We start from the raw sequence: 22030 nt of genomic DNA on the forward strand, positions 1-22030 counted from the left end.
CTGGGAGGGTTGCCTGGTTTGCTGCTGATTTGTATAGTGGGTGATAACTTTGGACAACATCCAAATCATACATTAGTATTAATTTAAGCCAATGTAAGTTAATGCAGAATAAACAGTAATCAGCAGCTAACTCAACAACTGTAGTAAGCTGTCCACTCCAGCCATAGGATTCTTTGTTCGAAGATGCCTGATAGACACTTCATGTTACATGTTATTTAAGAGATAGGGAAGAAAATCAGTGCTGAGCTATGCTTATGCTAACGAAAAAAAATACTGGAAAGTTACAGGCTTGAAATTGATGGAAAAATATGTAAGCAAGGCTCTTTCTTTAGTAGCTGGTTAATATTTTTTATAAGAAAAGGAGAGGCTGTCACTGGAAAAGATGAAAATTCTGACTACTAATTCTAGCTTGAAATAAGCAGAACCATCTACTAGTATGGTATTTTTTATCAAACTGTAATGAAAGGATGTTAATAAGGATGTTAATATCTATACAACCTGTACACTGAATGCATTCACTTATTTTTGTTAATTCAATGTACTTTGTATTCTGTGCCCCATTTATTACATTCTGTGTCGTATTTGCTATGACTGCCAGGGAAGGGTTACGATAAAGTCAGAAGCAATGAAGATGGGTGCTCATCTAACAGGTGCTCCACTCCCTTTGTTCTTTGTATACACATATTCAAATCACATAAGGCAGGGGACAGGATAGGGGCTGTTAACTCATTGCTGATTTCCCTAGCAAATAAATGAGCAGCTGCTGGTCCAACCCCTGGCTTAGCACTGCTGAGAAGGTGGCATTTGTGTGGGACAGGATGCTTTCATGGAGCCCTTTAGCCAATTTCTTTTGGGACTTAAAATGCAAAATATATTTTCTGCTTGTAGGTAAGAAACAGTATGAAATATATTTGATTGTCATTGTGAAAATGATTTTTTTTTTAATTTATCTTTAGTTATTTAAAGATATTTCTGTTGTATTGTCAGATGTTTCATATAAGAAAGTAGTCTAAAAGCTTTTAAGTAGATAGTGTCACCTTGGTTTATGTGTGGAGCTATAAAGTTTTAGCAGCTGACAAAGATGAATGTTATACATAATCTGGTTATAAAACATGGGTATAGATTGCATACATACTGTCACATTTTACTCAGTAATATATACATTGTGTGTTCTTGTAAGGCTGGGCAGGTTCTGAACCAATGTTTATATAGAAACAGTTACACATCTCTTTAAAAATGTATTATGTTGAGACAGTGCTGATAACACTATTTTCCACTTCATTGTGATGCCTTATAGTTAATATAGAACGTTTATAGTTAACATTTAAATGTACTTTGTATGATACTAAATTAAGCTTTCAATCAACTGAAAAATGTCTTCCCATGAATAGCACATTTGTTTGGTATCTGGGTGCAGTTTTCCTGCATCCTTGCAGCTGATAAAGTGTAGGTTTTTCACAGGACTGTCCTGTGATCAAATGTTAGATAAACATATTTCTACAAACTATTGTAATTAACTTTTTCTATATTTAATTGTTTCTGTAAAGTAGTGCGTCCTCTATACATTCATGTGTAAGGACAATTTTTCTTTTACCTTCTTTGTGAACTTCATATACAGTCACCTAGTTTCCTTGATTTTGAGCTAAATACTTCATCACGAGTTTGGGTTTTATAATAATTGCAGGTTTATATGAAGATTATTGGATTTCTTTAAAAATGAAAACCCTGGTTGGTAAAAAACACACTGAATATGCACTTTATCTACATTAACACTATTGGACATTTGTTATTAAAATTCTACGAGAGATACTACTGTACGAGCAGAATGCTTTGGAGTACATGTTTGTTCACCAGGAAGTCTCATCATATACCCTTACTCAGATGTGCATGTTTCCTAGTATGGGAAATGTGCAGCTTGTACTTTATATCATGACAACAATCAATGCTTTGGAGGCATGACACAAGCCCACCAAAGACGTTGTCCTCAGAAGCTAAAATTAGGTGCAATAACAAAGCTCAGTGGAACTTTTTCTTGGACAAAAATCCCAAACTGGGTAAGAGCATGCCTCAGTCTTACCTAGTATAAATAGGGGTATTTAAACTGCAGATTCCCTGGTCCATAATGTCTGGGGGTTTTGCATAAATGAATATACTTGCAAAAATTGTAAAAACTATTGTCACTGATCTAGCAACATTTTACACCAAGTTTGGGGGTTTGGAAGAGCTGAAGAGCTAGGTGAACACTGGTGAAAAGCAGTTGAGAAGCCAAATTCAGTTTGACAAGGAGAACTGCGTGTTAAATTCATGATAAAACCTTGCTATGCAGGTTTCAGTTTATGCCATAAACTCAAAAGTTATGTCATAGTTTCTTATTTAAACTAAAGCTGCAGCCATTGTTTTATGTCAACAACAACTCTGTTTTGCTTACCAGTACTGGTGAGTAAAATGGAAGCAAAGCACAGATCAATGAGCTCCAAATGGAGGTCATTTTGGTGCAGCCTTTAATGGTCATTATACAAAGACTAGTTTTCAAAATTCTGTTGTCTCGGAAAAATGTATATTATATTTGGAAAGCTATAGAGGTAGGCTTAAATTATATTTAATTTGTGCCTAATGATAATGAAGTAAGAGTTTGGCATATTGGCTTGATTTCACCATTAACATTAATTTAAGGATTAGTCACAACAGTCTTCAGTTTTAATTAAAAATCAAAATTAGGGAAGAATAGAATCATAGAACCTATGTTTTAGGTTGGAAAAGACCCTTAAGATCATCAAGTCCACTCAGCACTGCCAAGTCCACCACTATACCGTGTCCCTAAGTGCCACACCTACACATCTTTTAAATACCTCCACGGGTGGTGACTCTACCACTTCCCTGGGCACCTTGTGCCAGGGCTGCAAAACACTTTTGGTGAAGAAGATAACGCTTGCAGTGAAGAATAACCCTTCTGATGAAGAACATTCCAGACTGCGAAAGATTTGATCTCTGTGAAAACGAGAGATCTTCTGTAAAACCCTTGCCTTTGACAGAGCACCATTATCTAATAATTTCTTCAAGCCTCAGCCTGGTTTGCCCCTCACTCTGCATGTCATGGAGGATCTCCTGAATGCTGATGGTACCCTACGAAATCACCCCAGCAGACCCAGATAAAGCGATAAAAACTTCAGTTTCCCAAAGCCACTCTTGAACAAACTCCAGAGGAAAGAATTAGTTCTGCCCTCACCACCTCTGGTCTTTGCTAAAAGCATTTCCTTAACTGCAGAACAAAGTCTCTTTCCAAGCTGTTACATGGAGCCACTTTCCCCCATGAATCAAGTGGAACAAAGTTAATTACAGTTTTTAACTGAGAAGAAATTAAGTTTACCAGCCACAGTTCTCTTTATCTTACTTTATGATGGTGGTACCTTCAATACTGGTAGTCCCAGTAATCCTAGTGCTTGCTATTCCTGCTTTGGCTTTGCTTATTTTCTGCACAAACAGATCTGTGAGAAATACTTGTTATACATACTTTATGATTATACTGCAGCTGTTACTGGCTTCTTGTTCTACAGCACAATTGCTTACTGGCAGCTAAATAAACCCAAAAATTGAGCAATGTCATGCAGAAAGAATAGGGATATGGACAGATCTTTTAACCAGTCATTTACAAATCTTTGTGATAATTTCTCATTTGAGTTTTCCAGGGTTTCCATTTGTGATTTGGGTTTGCTTATTTGTTTGTTCTTTCATTCTTATGCAGGTATTTGTTCTGCCTTAAAGCTGACAGTTCCATCTCATACCATCCATGGTATTGAGGGGCAACCACTCCATCTTACTGTTGACTACAATTTCAATGCTACAGCTTCTGAAATACAGATAATTTGGCTTTTTGAGGGACCCCAAAGTAATCCAAAATACTTGCTTAGCTCTGTAAATCAAACAGTAGTTCCAGACTTGGAATTCCAGCACAAGTTTACTCTCATACCACCAAACGCATCTTTGATGATCCATCCATTGCGTATCAGTGATGAGGGCAATTATATTGTAAAAGTCAATGTCCGTGGAAATGGAACAATAACTGCCAGTCAAAAGATTCAAGTAGCTGTTGATGGTAAGTTAGTAAAATGTAGTATCTTCATTTTGAAAATAAAATCGCAATAGTTTTTTAATTCTGTTTCTTAGTATCCACTTACAATAGTGGATAATTTAATGCAACCATATGTTAATAAATACTAACAATTATGTTCTCATCTACTGCTGCTGGAGGGAATGCTAAAATATGTCATCTTTAAACAAAATTAATGGATTGACTAATGTCTCTGGATTATATGTAAAAAATTAAAGATGTAGAGAAACCATCAATGTGAAATTAGAGAAACTTCTAAAAAATAAGGTTTCATAAGGCTCTGCTGTGCTCCCAATCATGAGGAAAAAAAATGCGTGGGGAGGAATAGAAAAGAATGATCTAAAATAATGACAGGAGGCTGCTGTAGTTTATGGATTATACAGAGGGAGCCCTGAAACTGTTGGGCTTGGAATAATGAAAAGAATTGCATGGTGTCGTGCCAAAGTTGTAGCTGTCATTTAACTTCCATACCCATCCCAGTTTGCAGCCATCCTCACATCTGGACTGACAGTGTATTTTGTCAGTGCCCAGTGTCAGCAAAGCTGTGGACAGCCACAGTGAGCTGTGGGCCATGTCATGCTTTGCACTCTTTCCATTTCTGTGGCCTCAGGGATTTGCTTATGAGGTAGGAGCTAGAGGTCATTATACACCTGGCTGTAGCCTTTGTCCTCGTACCAGTATATACACAGTCTAGCTTTATTTAAGTTCCAGAACAATTCTTCTAGTTAGCAGCTGAGAATTCAGCCTTCTTTTTTCAACCTTTAACCACATTTAATAAATAAAATTTGAAATGCAAGTACTTTCCGGGGAGGATGATGACTGCTGCTTATATCATCTTGACAATGAAAACTGTAATATACTGGCTTGTCACTTTTACAACTCTGTATCACTTTATTTTGCAGTTCCTGTCACAAAGCCAATTGTACATACTGAACCATCTTCAGGAGTAGTGGAGTACGTAGGGAATATTACCTTAAAATGTACCATGGATAAAGGTACAAGGGTAGTTTACCAGTGGATGAAAAATGGGAAGCCTCTCCATGCCGGCCCTAATTACACCTTTTCATCAAACAATGCAACACTTCTAATTGTTCCTGTTGTAAAAGAAGACATTGGGAATTACAGCTGTCTGGTATCTAACCCTGTCAGTGCAATGGAAAGTGAGATAATTGCACCCACCATATATTGTGAGTATATGAAATATTCATAATTACCTTTGCATAAATGATCTGGCTGGAAAGAGTGCCTCTAACTGTGGAAACAGGAAGAAAACAGTTGAGTCAACATTATACGTCAGCTTACATTCAAAATAAGTTTGTTTGTAACAGCTCTAATTGTTATATAGTTGTGAAGAAAGTCTGAACTGCAGAATTCAAATAGGAACTTCAAGAATTCCACAGTACAGATATCTTCAGATTTGGAGAAGATGTGACTCAAAGGAAAAAAATAATCATCAGATGGGTATACATGGAAATATTGTTAAAAACGGAGACAGGAAACAATGTCAAAAAGCTAAGTACAGGAATTACCAGGCTGAAGGACTAGTATTAATGGTTTTCCTCAAGACCAGTTTGAGTCCAGCCTTTTTTAATACCTCATTAATGACATTAGCATAAAGATTGGGAGTATCTCAATGAAGGTCACCTGTGACATTAAACCAGGAGGACTGAATGACTCTGTGTAATAAGACTGGTATGAAATTTGTTAGTAAAAAATAAATGGGCATCCACTTTTAGAGAATAACATGAACTTCTGCTGGTAAGATGGAGATTGGTTAGGAAACAACTGAGGTAGTAAGCCTGGGTGATTGAGCTGTCACAAGGTGTCTGTGAAGTGTTAGTGTGATTAAGGTATGAGAAAGACATAGGTAACTTTAGGGCATGTTGGCAAAGTATTTTCAACAAGGAAATAAGGAGAATACTAATGGCATGCAGAAGATGAGGCAACATGTAGAATACTGCGTGCAGTCCCTGCACATCCCAGGGCACTGATCTCGAACTGGAAGGAAACAGAACAGAAAGGAATGGAGAAGAGACCCAGAGAACTCAGTCTGGTTTAGCAAAATCAGAGCCTAAAGGAGTGTTTGCTCTCCACATCAAATGGGAAACATGAGGGAGCAAGAAGAGTTGCATAAAGGCCAGTGTTGGCAGAAAAGTCATAACCTAGCCGTCTATTTTGACAGGAAATGAAAGCACCTGATAAACTGTGAGAGCAGATTGAGTTAATGAATTAAATGAGTTTGAGAAAACAGAAGATTGGCTTAATCAGCATTCAACAATAATGCTTTAAATCTTAAAAAGGGCACCCTCATTTTCTTCCTTACACCCCCTGTAATGTCAGCTCCCAGTGCCTCCAAGATTTGCATGTATGTGACCTTGTCACAATCTAATCCTCAGGAGTCAAACTGGCCTTCTCAGAGGACAGCTGGAATCAGACAGGTCAGGACCTACTTTGCCGCCAGCCCTGTTCAGACATAACCAGTTTACCCAGTGGCACAGTATGGATGGAACAGTGCAAGGCCTGGAACAGGATTGCTGTCCAGCCAAGGGCTGGGGCTCACTCCTGCTTTTGCTGGGTTCTGGCAGCTGGCAGCTCATATGCAGACCATGCCCTAGACTTGCTGTGATCGCACCACTAGCATACTCAGAACCTACACCTCTTACTATGTCATATTTTCCTTCTCTCCCTTTCATCTCTGATTATACATTCTGCTACTTATTTTTAATTACAACTTGTAAGAATTGGGTAAGGGGGTGTCTTGCATTTGAAGTGTGTGTATGGGTCTCTACACCGCAGCAGGAGAAGAGAAAAAAAACTGCCTAAATTAGCAAAGGCTAACAAGGATATTTGTAGACGAGAGCTTATCCCTTAGGTGCAGCTTATACAATTGACAGCAATGCAGACATGAAGGTGAATGAGCTGCTGCAGAATCATGAACAGGGCAGAGCTTCCATCACATTAGACAGAAGAATCATGAGAAAATGCTCTACAAGGAAATTACCAGCACTGATGGAGTTTTAACTTTTCTGCAATAATAAAAATAAATTAAAAAAAAAAAGCAGCAAAACATTTTTTAAGGTAGCAGGGTTTTAAATGCCTACTTTTGTAGTCACAATCTCAGCTCACTTAGGTGCTGAAAGTGATAAGAATGAAAGCTGCATGTCTATGAATGCCCTGGCTCTACTGCTTTTCTCACTTTATTGAGCTATGACTGGGCCTTGTACACCTCTCTCTTTGAAGAATACCTACACAAAACTCTGGGACACTCTGCCCAGCACAACCTAGCAGCCTTCTTACGATGCAATTAAATCAGGTCAGGCTAGAAAAATATCTGCCGCTCTTGCTACCTTTCGGACCACTCATTTTGTTTGTGGCACAGCCTGTTCAACATTCACATTTCGGTCCTGTTCCACACAGGACTGGCCTCACAGACGGGTGTCTAGGACACTTGCTCTGACAAGGTGTGTGCCCTTCAGCTGCAGTTCCCATACTGCTTCCTCCCTTCTCCCTCACTTAAGTGTATGTATTTTTCAGAAAATTTGAAAAATCTGTCCAAGTTCTAAACTGAAAACCTATTTTTGAGCCATTGTTTAGCAGACCTTTGACATCTAGAAGTTACTTCAGTGTCCACATTTCTGGAACCTTTTACTGTTTGAGTGATTGTGATATCCAGCTCAGAAAGTCTGTGTATGTATCAAAAACTTTGAGGCTCAGATTTTCTCCACATGTGGAAATACCATTAAAAGTATTTGCATTTTCAGAACATCCTTTTCATTTCATCAGAACTGAGGGTTTGCTTTGTGCATAATTTAAAATTTGGAAAAAAAATATTTAGAGAAAACAATGCAATGCTGAAAGACTGCAACTCTTGTGCTACTGTCCATATCGAAGTTGGTGATGGGAGTCGGAGTCTTACTGAGCTATAGGAGGCCATGTAAGACAGTGCAACTTCTCCCTGGGGAGTAGTTTGTCTCCCAGCTCCCAGTTGTCAATAATGACATAGAGCAGGCCCCGGGATCTCTATGTACCATATGTCATTGCTGCGGGGGAGTTACTGGAGGTGATAAAAAAAAGGTCACCCACAGTAAATACCTGCCATCTGCTTGGAAACAGTAACAGCCTCGTCGTAATAGAAGCAATTGGAAATATTCCCACAGAGCAGTAAATTGTTACTCAGAACAGATGATTTATTATTTTACAAGTCATTTAGTTAACTGGCTTTTCTGAGACATGAGGCAGCTTTCTGTTGAGAACGATACCAGAAAGCAGAAGTAGAGCTAAGGGATCCATGAAGGCTGTCACTGTGTTTTTACTGAGAATCAAAAGTGTTTTGTTCTTCATTTCACATTAATATTATTCTGCTTCTCCTCTGGCTATGGTAATAATGCACCCTAGAACATGACTATTACATTAGCGTGACCCAGAAACAAATTATTGTCATGGAGGCTGCATCAGAAACTGTTGCGCTGTGCTGATGGAGTTGAATTTAGCAGACTAGTGGGATTTCCTTCCTTGGGACTTCTCAGAGATAGAATATATTCAGTCCTAGAGAGGAAATGGTTAATTACCTGCCTTTTATAATTATCCTTGAATCCATGTATGTCCCTCAGCTACCCAGTGTTCAGGGATCTTGATGTATGCGATGCCCAGGAGAGGCAAAAGACAGATCCAGGCAAAGCAGAAGGGTTACCCAATGCTTGTGTTGATTTCCTCAAGGAATGCCACTTTTCAGACTTTGCTAGGATTTGACTGTTTCTTAAGAAAACCTTTCTTTGTTTTGTTTGTTTGTTTGTTTGTTTGTTTCAAATGTACTTTCCCAGCCAGTGTGCATCACTGTTTTTATAATGATTTATTTCAATTTGGAGCTTTCACACAAAGTGTAGTTATGGTGTTAGTGTCATCTGTGCTACACTGTTACGATACTGATAAAAAAGCAGAACTTAGTTCTGATTCTTTTGCAGGCTGGGGCAAATCTCCCACTATAGTGAGAGGGCACAAAGACCAGTCAGCTATTCTTACCATTAATCTCTCTTTACTTATATCAAAGGTTGTATTATCAGTGAAAATAAAAGCTAATTCTTCTAAGAAAGAAGAGCTGGATAGGAGGAACCACTGAACTGCTCTGAAAAGTAAAAAAACATGTTTCTGCCTATAAATAGTTCATGAGGGGGTTTACTTTCAGTTATGAAAAAGTCAAAGTTCAGTACATCCCTCTCCTTTCCCATCTGAAAAAAGGGAAGTAAATACCCATAACAGGCAAGCTCCTGAGAGAAGTTGGTGTTCTAGAGGAGCTCCTTGTCCCCTGAAACATGTAGCTGAGTGAGGTCTGCCAAGCCAAAGTAGTGGTGATAGGTCTGCAGTTCCCAGAAATGCTCATTACATGGTCAGCTGGCTCTTGGATGCAGTAAAGCAAATAACTCAGGAACTGCAGAGCCTGTGAGTAGGAGACCAGATGCCTTGATTCTTCAGAATGACCCCCACGATGTAGGTGGGAGCAGCACTAGTTCATGCTTAAGTGAGACTGTACTGCATTTCCCAAGTAAATATTATGTATGATGTTAGGCCTTCCTTAAAATGAGACTGCATAAAGCTTACAGCTAAGAAGTAAGTAGAGAAAATAAAAAAGTTTGACAAGTTTAGATTGTGAAACGTGGATATTTGGCTAAAAGTGGACTAAACTGAGGTCATGGTGTGATAGTCTACATTGTCTTGTCTAAGCCCTCACAAAAAAAATCCCAGAGGCACACACAAAGTGCCTGTTTTGTGCTGCATGCTGTTTGCCTATGTGTTCCTGAAGAATAAAGCAGTCTCATAAAAAAAGACAGGCAATAAATAGAAGTGTGCGTGTTAAGAGGAAGGTCTAACATCAGCCTGAATTTCCTGATGAAAAACAGTCTGAAATGTTACAGTGCCACTTCATGTAGCAGGGAATTTCCCATCCCAACTCAGCTACATTATCTTAATGCTTCCAGACAACTGCAGGAAGGTGGAAATATTACTTGATTGAACTGTATACAATGGACATAATATTGACTTACCTTTTTGCCATGCCATTCTGTGTGAGACATTTGTCAGCCCCTTCACTGAACTTCAGGGATCCTACCAAAAGGATGTTCTGCATATTTTCTTCTTTTGGCTTCTGTCATTATTAGGTCTGTGGTTTTTTTGATTATGCATGTAAGCCCTTAGGGAATAAGCAACATTAAAATGATTAGGTTTTTTGACTGGAAAAAGTAATTTAATAGGGCACATTTTGATTATTATATTTGCTACATTAATTTCTATAATTAGATTCTTGTAAAATAGATTTTAACACATAAAGATATAAAATCTCCATAATCTGAAATGACCTATTAAAAATAGCATGGAAAATATTCTTTTCATATTTAAATATATTGTTTCCTTTCCAATTTTCCTATGAAGATAACCCTAAAAATATTTAGCTGCTCAATTTTCTGAGTAATGAACACATGACTATTGAACATTATATGCTTCTTCTTAATGATATTCAGAAATACAAATTTCTTTCAGCACAAGGACTTACTCTTGAAAGAAACATAAATGTTGAAATAGTACAATGCTACTAAAGTGGGGGGAAGTTTTAAGTTTTTTTCAGCAGACATTCATGGAAAACTTTTTCTGAAGTTATCTAAGGCCCACCGCAATCTAGGATACCTGCAGGATAGTTCCCCAAATAGTTATTATACTGCAAAGTATTACAATGAATATTTATATATTTCAAGGCTAATTTGTTCACTTTTAAATGTGCAGAGAAATTACTTATACCAATAAGTTTGGCATTTAAAAAGGGCCAAATATGCCCCTGAAGTATACCTGCTCCTCTACTCCACAGCTTTTCAAACCGTTTTCAGTTTTTGTTCTTTTTATCATACTGAACAATGCATAGACCTGTGCTTTTTCCCTAAACAGTGATTAGATCAGTATTCAATGGGTGTAGTCTGACACAAACCTAGTACAGATCAAGTTCTTGAACTGAAAGCCTTTTAGTTGAAATGCTTGAATCCAATGCCAGCCATTCTAAAGGCTAGCCTAACTTAAAAAGTCTAAGTTTAGAGATAAGATTTTATTTAAAGTTAAATTATATGTTTTCATTTTATTTTTTTCCACTGTGTTTTCTTTATTATTTTTTTTTTTCTTTTTCAATGCAGATGGACCTTATGGACTTAGGGTTAAATCAGATAAAGGTCTGAATATAGGGGCGGTGTTTACAGTGGACATGGGAGAAGTTATACTGTTTGACTGCTCAGCAGATTCAAACCCACCAAATACTTACTCATGGATTCAAAGGGCTGACAATACCACTCATGTTGTCAAATATGGGCCCCACCTGGAAGTTGTATCCGATAAAGTGGCCCAGAAGACAATAGATTACGTGTGCCGTGCTTTCAACAATGTGACTGGAAAACGAGATGAAACTCACTTCACAGTTGTTGTTACTTCTGTAGGTAAGAACATTAAATCATTGCTGTAACTATCAAGCCCAGAAAAAGGAAATAATTCTTAGAGAGAGAATATGTATCAGAAGTCAGGTCTTGCCAACAATGTAGTAAAGGGGATTTTGGCCTTTCAGTGGGATCTGGGTTTTCCTCACCGTGTGACATGGCTTGGGACAAGCCCCACCAAGATGCTGAAGCTTTATGGGAGTTTGACATTAAAATATATTTGGCCATTTGGAACTTTTTCCCGTGAGTAGAAAAACTTTCTCGGTAGGCAAGCCTTATCTGACCAGGTAACATAGCAGAATGGCATGTCTCTTATTTTCTTTCTGACTTTTTACCTTCAAAAATGATGAAGATTAATGGAGAAGATGGTGCAGAAATCTGCTGAATGCCAAGGTGAGCCTTCCCTCCCCAGGGCAGATTTAGTCCAAGGCTCACAGTCTCACAGCTTGCAGGAGCTGTGAGCCCTGGGGCTCACCAGTACACGGGATAGTTTCAAGCATACATCACTGACTAAAATAACCAGGTACAGACTCACCAGCAATGAAGGTCTTTAATATTTTACCAGTATGGTTCTGTATTACAATAACCTTAGTTTTAGTGCATGATAACAATGCAAGCTGGGATGATGAATGGTTTTATTACAATCTATTCATAAAGATTATTTCACTGTCACATTTATGAATCTATGAATTGACTCCTAGGTTCCGCTGAATGAACACCTTTATTTCTCATTAATTATAACCTTAGTTCCTGTATCAGATCATGTTAAACAGCAAAAGAGCAGTTTTACAAGAAATCTCCAGAACATACAACAAAGAACAAGTTATGGAGGAAGTCGGCTATCTCTTGCTAATACAGATCAATACAAGTATTTTCAGATAAGGAATGTATGCTATTAATGTTCAACAAGATAGATAGAATATGTTGCCTTTTATAAAATTTAACAAAGCAATTTCACTTGTGCAGAACAGAGTTCAGCCATTTGTTAGTCAAGTAAACAAGGAGAGCAGATGTCCATCGCTCAGGCTGACTTACGGATTCATTACAAATCCATGGCTTTCTCTATGCTGGAAGGAAGATGGGTTACAGTTTTACATTGAAAAAACTGCACTCTAAAACTAAAAATTGTGGTTATTGGTGAAAGAAAATGCAAAGACTATGTGTATTATTCCATAGCCCTTTTCCCTGTCCCCGTAATCCTAGCTATAGAGCCTGGACTGTGCCTTTCAAAATGCCGGAAACCCCATTGTCAGCAGCAACAGGAACTCTGGTATTTCAAAAGACCTTACACAGCTCTCCTACCTAAGGAACTGAAACTCACTTATATCATGCTATAAACAGCAGCCTAACTAACGCTAAAAATCATCAAGAAATCCCATACCTTTGGGATGTGTCTGGTTTGAAATCCACATATTTAATCTTTGGTATAAAGGCTGCACATGCAGCCAGCAAACTGCTGGTGAATTACACAGAGGTGTAGGTAGATGTAAGCAATACTAGCTCCCTGCATAGGAGTTCATCCAACTACTGCAAACACATCCAGCTAAATAATGCACGTTTGAATTGATTAATAAAGCTGCTGCTGACAAATAAACAACATTAATTTACCTGTATGGATTGTGACATGGCCTTTAATTACATGGATTCTGCATGATTCAGAGCAAAAGGAGGAAATTGAGGGTGCACAAGAAAATATGTCTGGCGTTTCCTAACTTTCACATTGCTGTCTTTGCAAATTCTATGCAAGTGTTTTCCACATGCTCTTGTATATGTAATTATATACATATAGTGTTTGTGTTCTATCAGTAAATCCTGCTGGAAAACTGCTGCTAATGCATAACTCGGCAAAATATCTGAACAGAGGAAAAAAATACTTTGAATATATTTAGATATGAATACAAATAAACATAATTTATTGACTTCTGATGGGATTGATAAGTAACCAAACTGTCAGTGATCAGAAAATCTTTAGAAAAAACACAGTAGTTCAGTTATCCTGATACTTTACAGCTCCTACAGGTAGGAGGGGTTCTCTCCCATCTAGCACAACCTGCTCACATAAGTGTCACCTAATTTCTTGGAAGTTCAGTGTCTCTATGCCTAAAATTAGAATATACATCTCCTTTTTGTGATGCTGTAATTTGTGGATTACATTTACTGACCTTCATTTAGACGTGCCAACCGGTTCTGGACTCATTTGTGATACACATGTCATTGCTCTTCCAGTTCAGGAGATATGGTGGGAGGGAGGAAATATTACCAATTCACACAAATGCAAATTGTGTATCTATCTATTTTGTATCCCTGTTCAGGTTTACTAGCTTCAGATGAATTTCAAAAGGTGTGTTTTTCAGTGTCATTGTGGCACATTGTACAGAACAAGAGACTAAATACAGTACTCATCTGCTTTGTCACAGGATTGGAAAAGCTGGCCCAGAAGGGAAAATCTCTGTCATCTCTTGCAGTAATAACAGGAATTTCATTATTTTTGATCCTAGCTATGGCCTTTTTATTCATATGGCAAAGATATCAGCCACATAAAGGTATGTAAAAGTTAAGTACACTCCAGCTCTTCTTTTGGACCATTAGGGCAAAAAGAATAATAGTTCTTTTTTTCTTCTTTTCAGTGATACAACAGAAGCTGCAGAGGAGGTACAAAAATAAATAATTCTTATGTCAAGTCATTTCTATCAAGAGAATTGCATTTTTTTATATTAATTTTCTTTCCTTGGCTGATGACATCAAAATGAAAAACATGTTTATGTTTTCTAGGCCACAAGCTGATTACAGAAAGGCGCATACATTTTCAGGTAATGCTAATAAGAGAAGCGTGAGTGTAATCCATTCCTGCAGAAAAATGGCATCTCCACATAAAAAAGGAAGAAGCAAAGAAAAGGAGGGGAAGTGTGTTTTTAACTTGGGTTACATATTTCTGTGCTAGCTTACTTAAGATAAAACCAAAATGACAACAGGTCATTTTGGGTTTAGCACATGCCTGGAGTTCACAGCAGCATATACTCTGTTGTCTTGAAATCTAGCTGTTCATTCTGGGATTAGGATCACCTGCATTCCACTTTTCACACCAATATGAAGTAAATTAGTGTTACTGTGGGATAGTGAGAGGTGATACGGCATGGGGGGACCACAATTCTAAATGTCCATGGCACCGATACCAAAATTGTGAGATAAAAATATAACCTTACAGCATATACATTTTAGCCTCTACCATATTCTGTACTACATTTCTCTGTGTTATCAGGACCCGGTGTGTTTTTTTCACTGCCTCTTTTCCCTCCACAATCCTTCCCACATGATCCTGCACAAAGAGGCTGGAGCCCGGCCATCCTTTGTAAGGGTAGCACTTTTACTCCCATTGCCTCCTACCAAAGCACCAGAGCAGGCCATAAACTGTTGCATACAAGAGGGTAGGGAAGTATACGAAGCTTAGGTAGGTAATAATTTCACTTGATCACACGGGCTCCTTCATTCTAGCAAGTGGTATCAGAGGAGGAAATCTCAGCACCATGCTTAGTGTTGCAGCCTTTATTGTGGAGTGATGCCCAAGAGACAGCTAAGAGTCTCAGATCTAAACAGCTGGAGGGTAGAAAAAGAGACTCCCACCCTCACTACAAGTTGTATCTGAAGTCTCAGATACAGTTTGTCAACTGGTTTAATAATGTATCACCTATTAGTATCACATTCCCCATTTTTTAGTCCCAGCATTATAAAAGATTCAGGTGGTACTGCCTCACTACAGTGCTGAGCTTATGGATTAGGCCTATTTTCTATGGGAAATAAAAGTAAATCAGTCTGTTTAGCCTTCCAGCAAAGAGAGTTCCAGTGGCTGTACCAACCTGTTACTGAAGTTACAGGAGGCTCCTCACTTGGCCCAAAGTGACAAGCACTGTGCATGCTGCTGTGCAGCTGCCCTGAATCTATCCACACCAGCTTTGGGGCTTGGCAGGGAAGTGGTTTAAAGCAGATCAAACAACTAATATTTAGATGTATCAAAAATTAGGCCAAGTTGCTTTGCCAGTCATGATTTTCCAGGTTCATATTACACCTCAATACCTTTTTTCGTGTTTGTTTGTTCTAACTTTAGGACATGAAAGTGCTTTGGATGATTTTGGAATATATGAATTTGTGGCTATTCCTGATCCTGCCAGTGGTTCTAGGGTAGGTGATTTTACATCATAAACTGATGGTTTCCTTTCTCTTTCTTAAGGTGTACTAAATATCTGTACTAGAATCCTTCCATCAGTTTGCTTTGTTGCTTTTTGCTGGTCTCTATTACACCGTATTCATGGCTGTTGTTTACCCAGTACTTACGCTTTCTTTACTGTGTTACTAGTTTAGTACTTGTATCAACATCATACAGTAAGGAACAAAAAAACCCTCTAAAGACAACAATCTCACTTCAGCTCCTCTATATTAAAAGAATATTAGTAGTATTGGGTAGATGGGAAGCACTGAACCACTTGTGTCACACAAGCAAATAAACTATTTTGATGCCATTTTCTCCCCTGACCATAGTGTTGCTGCTCATGCAACATATAGCTCTTGCAGTGCAGGAAAGCCTCAAGGGGGTATTTAAAGTTTTAACTCTAAAAACATGTAAACTAAAGCTTAGCTATTTTTCACAACAATTATTTTGTTAGCTTCATGTATTGTGGAGGAGGTTTTAAGCACAGGAATTTTGCTAGCAGAAGAATCCTGCTACTTACGCTACTTCTCTGCATTGTGGCTTTGCTGACATTACTGTATAGCAGCTGGAAATCATTCTGATGTAGTGTGTAAAAGGACAAAGAAAGAAATGAGAAACAGGGCCATAAAATTTAGCACTTTCCCTTTGCTAGGAAAAATTTCTGGCAATACAATCTTGGACCTTTGGAGACCATCCACGTGGTCAGGTAAGGGAGAGGTCTTAAAATATGATCAAACAGGGTCACATTAGCAGTCTTGCCTGTTTTGTTATTATGATTAGCTAGCATAATACATGAAGTATTAGCAAAGATAGTCATAGATTAATAAACCCTTTTCTCTGCTGGGGTTAGATGATTGAAATAGAAATTTCTAGGGCTAGAGTGCTATTGTAAAGTTTAGTGGAGAGGACATACTTGTACAGCAGCAGAAATAAAAGGCTTTAAGAAAACAGAGGAGGTGGACCGTATCTGTAAAATTTGTGACCATAGAAGGCTTACTAAGTATGGAGATCAGGCCCTAAATCATTACAGCCTTAAACACACTGTGATACCCCTTAGGCTGGTCATATCAAAAAGTCACATTATTACATAATCGGGCCATTAGTAGGTCAGGAGGGAAGAAAAAGTAACAAGGACAACAGAATGAATGCACAAGCAATGAAACCCAGTAAAATTTCAAGAAAGAGGAGAAACTCCACTGATTTATATTGTTACTCAGACTTATGACATTGCAGATAAAGTCAGCATTGATCCACTGACTCATTTCAGTTAGCAGAAAAAGGAAAAAAAAAAAAGTAAGTGGAGATAATGAAGAGCTGGGGGTTCGTATTAACATAAGAGCAGATTTGTATACTTAACATACTGAACAATGAAATTTCAATATGACTTCATTTATGGAAATTCCTTTCAGTTCCCTCTCTTTGACATGCTGGTGGGAGTTTTATGCTGAACCCTTGCCCTGAGTATTTTCTCCTTTCTTATTATCTGTTTTCTTGCTTCTCTCTGTTAAATGTTCCTTCCTTGGTTTTTGGTACACTAATATGAAATACTCACTGTATTAAATGCAAGAGCTGCATGCTAAATCTAAGATCCTAATTGAATTTAAAACTATTGCTTGTGTTACTATAAATGTGATGACAACTTATTCAAAATGAAATGTAAACTGACAGATGAACTGTTAAACCCATATGCAAGGCATTCATAGGCAAAAGTTAGAAAAAAAGGCAGTTATGTTATCAGTTTAAATTCTGTTGATTCTTTTCCCATTTGTACTTACAGTAGGAATACTCTTTGCTACTTCTAGGTTTCAAGTGAAACTGTTCATGGCTCTGACTTTGCCCCAGGCCAGGATATGCTTAGTACAGTTTATGAAGTTATTCAGCATATTCCCGACCAGCTACAACGAGACCATCAACAGTAAGTTAGAGGCTCTGTGTATTTATGTGGAAGCTCAAAGACAAATACTTTTGCAACCAGAACAATTTGTATTTTGGTAGCTGGTGTTTGATTCCAATGAGAGGAGAGTGAGGAAGGAAAACAGGTATGAGCGACATCAATTCCTCCACTGTTTCCTATTCAATCCCTACTTTTCCTCAATACTCCCACCTGTTGTTTCATCATGTGTGAAAAAAAAAAAAAAAACCCAAAAAACTGAGATCTTCAGACAATTTCAAATGAAAATTCCCAAATGTTTTAAGAGGGTAGCTACAGTATCACAGCCCTGAGACATCAAGCACTTTCCACTGAGCAGGTTAAATCATCAATCAAAGCAGCTTAATCGGCAGCACAGCTTCCAGGCCTGCCAGCCATGTGCCAAGTAAAGTTAGAGGGGTTTTTTTGCAGTGCTGAAACTGGCCAGCTGATCAGTAACCATTGGTTGGTAAAATGGTCATTGACATACTAATGGACAATGCTCAGTCACCTGACTGAGCAATGTCTTCATTTGTATCTTAACTAATGGTTTAGAGCAAAAGGATTCTTGTTCTGCAGTACCCTGGCTGGGAACTCCACAGAAGCACTTTTGCTGAGTTAAATACCAGAAAGACCACAGCACGTTGTACTTACGCATTTAGTGTCTAGTAGTCCTGGTTTTGTTCAAATCACCTACTTCATAGCACTTCTTGGCATAAGAAGAGTGAATACACTGTAAAGTTTCTGTAATTGCAGTACAGCTGCCATAAATCTGTTGTCAATATCAGCAGTCTTTCTTACAAATCAAGAACAGCACACAAGACTATTTGGTAACAAGCCTTTTATATTACATTTTCCATGTTTTTATGATGTGTTCTCATTCTTTTGTGGTTGAAAACACACCCTCTTACCAATATACTAATCAGTTGGCTGAGTAACGATGTTTATGTGACTGCATTAGCATTCAGTACTTACACTATTAGAAACTTTGTGCAGGTTTCATCTTCAACTATGTGTCCAAATTATGTATGCAAACATGCAGCTATGCTTGTAAAAGCAAACTGATCAGTGAGAAAGCAATAATGAATTAGTAATGACATTTTTGTTCTGGAGTTCCTCACTTTGAACCTTAAGATGATTATTAAACCAGATGTAAAATACAGCCTTCACAAAGTACAACTTTTCTTATTCTTTCTACTACGTCTTCTTTCTTAACTTTCTCACTGATACATTACACCTTTAAAAAAGGAATAAATTTAAAGCAAATGTAGCTTGAACTTTGTGACAGCTCAGATTTTGACTCAAACTTTGCAAAACATATTCTGTAGTTGGGAAGGACTCATTTGCATAAACCCATTTTGCTGCTTTTTTCATACATCAAGATGTTAAAAAAAGAAATGTAGGAACAAAATTTTCACTAATAAAATCTGCTAGACATGATAACAGGTAAACTTCTCAGATTAGAAAGACCACTTTAATGAATTTTCCAATTCCTGACATGCTACAAAGGAGCACTCTAAGTGGTAAATAAATGACAACTAAGTCAATACTGGTACTTGCAGCAGGGTGCTTCAGCATTCAGTGTAAGTTAAAAACGAAACACCACAGAATTGAGAACGGAGCTGGGAAAGTAATTCCAAACTCCTGTAGTGCAAAGTAGTTATTGCTTATGGATGGATCCCACAGGCTTGGTATGCAGCCATCTGTACAGTAATCAGCAACATTCATGGGAAAAATTATAAAGAACTTGACTGCACTCTGCTTATGGCAAGAATTTCTCTTTGTAAAAAACAAAATAATAGATATTATGGGCGACAAACAGGTTTGTTGGTAAAGTGATCACTTTACTCTTATTCCCAGTGGTTCTAACTGGAACTGCTCTAGCTTCATAAATTTATTAGAATTAATGTGCAAAGAAAAGTAATAAAAACAGTTTCATTCTCAGATTTAAGTCTGAGAATCTTTCAGATCCTCTCTTTGAATCTAATTTCTGCAATGTTAGCTGATGTTCTCTCTCTTGCTGTTAGGAATCCTGGTGACAGTACCAGGAAATTCACAGACTAGAGAATGCCTGACACTATGGGAATAGCTTTTCCTTTCAACTTTCCCTTGTGTTTTTAACAGCCTTTTTATCCATTCATCCACACATGCACATATGCCTCTGACACTGAATAATTACAACATTTTAGATGTGGCCCAGCTTCTATAAAGTAAAAATACTGCTGGAAGCTATTTTAAACTCTCTTTGGTTTTGACATACTAATACCCTAATGGCAGTAAAAAAAATGAGCTGAGATGATAGCTGGATTTGCACTTTTACATTTGCATGGTGATAGGAGTCCCTGTTCACAAGTCTTTTGCAGATGTGCCTCCCCTGCTCCTCCAAAGAATCAAAGGGAAAACACAACATCAGCTTTTAAAGAAACTGTTCTGCTCCATCTTTGGGCTCCACAGTCACAGAGTGTTACATGACTGTCACATACTCAACCATTTAATTAAACACACTCTTCTAAGCTGGTTTTTTTTTAAATGCACATTTTTTAAGCTAAATATAAATCCTGTAAGCAACTGGGCAACAAGCTCTTTCGCTATGAAAGAAATCTGAAAATGGCTGCAAGAATTAATGAGCAAGAAGTTTAGGCAGCTTTCATATGTAACCACTCATAGCTTACAACTCTTCTGTGAACAGAAACTGCTTGTGACTTAGGTTTCATTTTCACATCATATGAAAATAAATTTACATCATCTCCCTCTCCTCACATACATGCTGTTTCTCTCAGGTCAAGCATTAAGCATTTCAGAAATTTCTGCTCTGCCAACTGCTGAAGAGTAATGAGGATGCAAACCCCTGCCAGGCATTTCAGCACGGGCTTTGTAGTGCAGATTACATGGACTCAGCCTATCATTACCCTATAGAAGGTGCTCCGGTACATTATGGCTGATAACATATAAGCAACTTGAAATATCTATACTGAAAAAGCAGCAGTGTGGGGTGGGATATTAGCCATTATATTACTTATGTCTGAGACCCATCCTATCTTTTCAAGATGCGTAAGATCTCTAGTATGTGTAACAGCTCTAGTTCTTACACATACTAAAAATTCAGTCAAATGCCCCCAAAACTGTCATTCAGGCTGAAGAACTACTTTACTTTTGTGTTTAGAACTGCTGGCTTGTTTATATGTTTGTATAGTGTTTTTTAAAGAAAAGAAAGACAACATTGTGGACAACTGATTTATATATATATAAATACATATATATGTGTTCTTTCCTAGACGTGTATGAAGATACAGGAACAGGAAATCAAAGCATCTGAAAATATGACTGTGACTTCTTTATTATATATTGAAATGAAATGCCAAGAACTCCAAGAATAGCAAAGGCTTGTGCCAGATATTCTTGAAACAGCAATTTCTCTTCAGACTGATAATCCCTTTCCTTTGGGTGCTCCAAATTGCCCATTTTTTTTTTTTTTTTGCTTGTTTCCTGTTAATTAATAGTTTATTGAAAAATATGGTGTTTTTCATTCCTTACATTTGTTTCCTTTTTGTGAATACAAAAGATAAAAAGACAGTTTAAAAATTGCAGTATAAAACCTATTTGTTTCATTACAATAGTGGGTGGGAGGCACAGGGAGGAATCAGGCCCAAGACACTTCCCATGCTTGTCTTATTTTAAAAATGGCAAAAATCGTGTACGGGTGTTTTTCATTGGGTTTGAGTTTTACAAGAGAAGGTCTCCATAGCTGGCATGAAGGAAGCATAACAAATGCAATATATCAGATTGCAAAATACATTTGGTATTTAAAATAGAGTAATTATTTTAACTCATTTAATGTAAAATTATCTTTCAATTTACAAACATGGAAACTGATCTGCCAGGCAATTACAGTTTTAAAATGTACACATGTATATTATTCAAATATAATATGTTCTCATTAAATTCTGTTTCCTTTGCATTTGAACTGGTTTTCTATTTGCCAGCAAAAAGCCTGTTAACTATTGACTAGAAGAGCCAGTAATACTTGAGTAAATTCTGCAAGCTGCAGAATGTTCAGGTTATTTATGCTTAAAAATTATAATTTCCCAGTCCAAATAAAACCAGTCTGACTCTGCTGAAAGTGTGCTACAAGTCCCTTCATAAATAGAGGCATGCTCTCTCAGAAGCTTCTGTGGGCAGGTGTCTGAATCCTGTAGGAAAATTCACAATTATTTCACCAGGGTCAGCTATTGGGCAGTGTCAGCTGCAGCCTGGGAAAAAGGGAATTAGGAATTCAATCAGAATGACCTACAAGGGAAAGGAAAAAAAAGGCTACTTCAGTAACAGCTTATTGTATAGAAAATCAT

General features: G+C 37.6%; 1 protein-coding gene across 3 annotated transcripts; it reads left to right on the forward strand.

Annotated features, from left to right (window-relative positions):
• The first annotated feature begins 766 nt into the window (after window positions 1–766).
• Window positions 767–21804, forward strand: HEPACAM2 (HEPACAM family member 2). 3 transcript variants are annotated; one of them, XM_065669236.1, is made up of 11 exons: window positions 767–888; window positions 3743–4093; window positions 5011–5295; window positions 11278–11574; window positions 13989–14114; window positions 14199–14223; window positions 14344–14381; window positions 15674–15747; window positions 16428–16481; window positions 17578–17690; window positions 20960–21804. In XM_065669236.1, the coding sequence occupies exons 1-11, from the start codon at window positions 819–821 to the stop codon at window positions 20967–20969; spliced, it is 1443 nt and encodes a 480-aa protein (XP_065525308.1). In that variant the 5' UTR covers window positions 767–818; the 3' UTR covers window positions 20970–21804. The 3 variants fall into 3 exon arrangements, with proteins under 3 accessions (XP_065525308.1, XP_065525309.1, XP_065525310.1); XM_065669237.1 differs by lacking the exon at window positions 16428–16481; XM_065669238.1 differs by lacking the exons at window positions 16428–16481; window positions 20960–21804 and having other exon boundaries at window positions 17578–17694.
• The last annotated feature ends 226 nt before the right edge of the window (window positions 21805–22030 follow it).

The sequence above is a fragment of the Lathamus discolor genome, chromosome 2 (genome assembly GCF_037157495.1).
Source record: "Lathamus discolor isolate bLatDis1 chromosome 2, bLatDis1.hap1, whole genome shotgun sequence".
Taxonomy (NCBI): domain Eukaryota; kingdom Metazoa; phylum Chordata; class Aves; order Psittaciformes; family Psittacidae; genus Lathamus; species Lathamus discolor.

Coding starts and splice junctions, on each gene's coding strand:
- HEPACAM2 (XM_065669236.1), top strand. CDS start 819: ATGCTTTCATGGAGCCCTTTAGCCAATTTCTTTTGGGACTTAAAATGC. Junction 889..3,742: donor AATATATTTTCTGCTTGTAG/GTAAGAAACAGT, acceptor ATTCTTATGCAG/GTATTTGTTCTGCCTTAAAG. Junction 4,094..5,010: donor GATTCAAGTAGCTGTTGATG/GTAAGTTAGTAA, acceptor TTTATTTTGCAG/TTCCTGTCACAAAGCCAATT.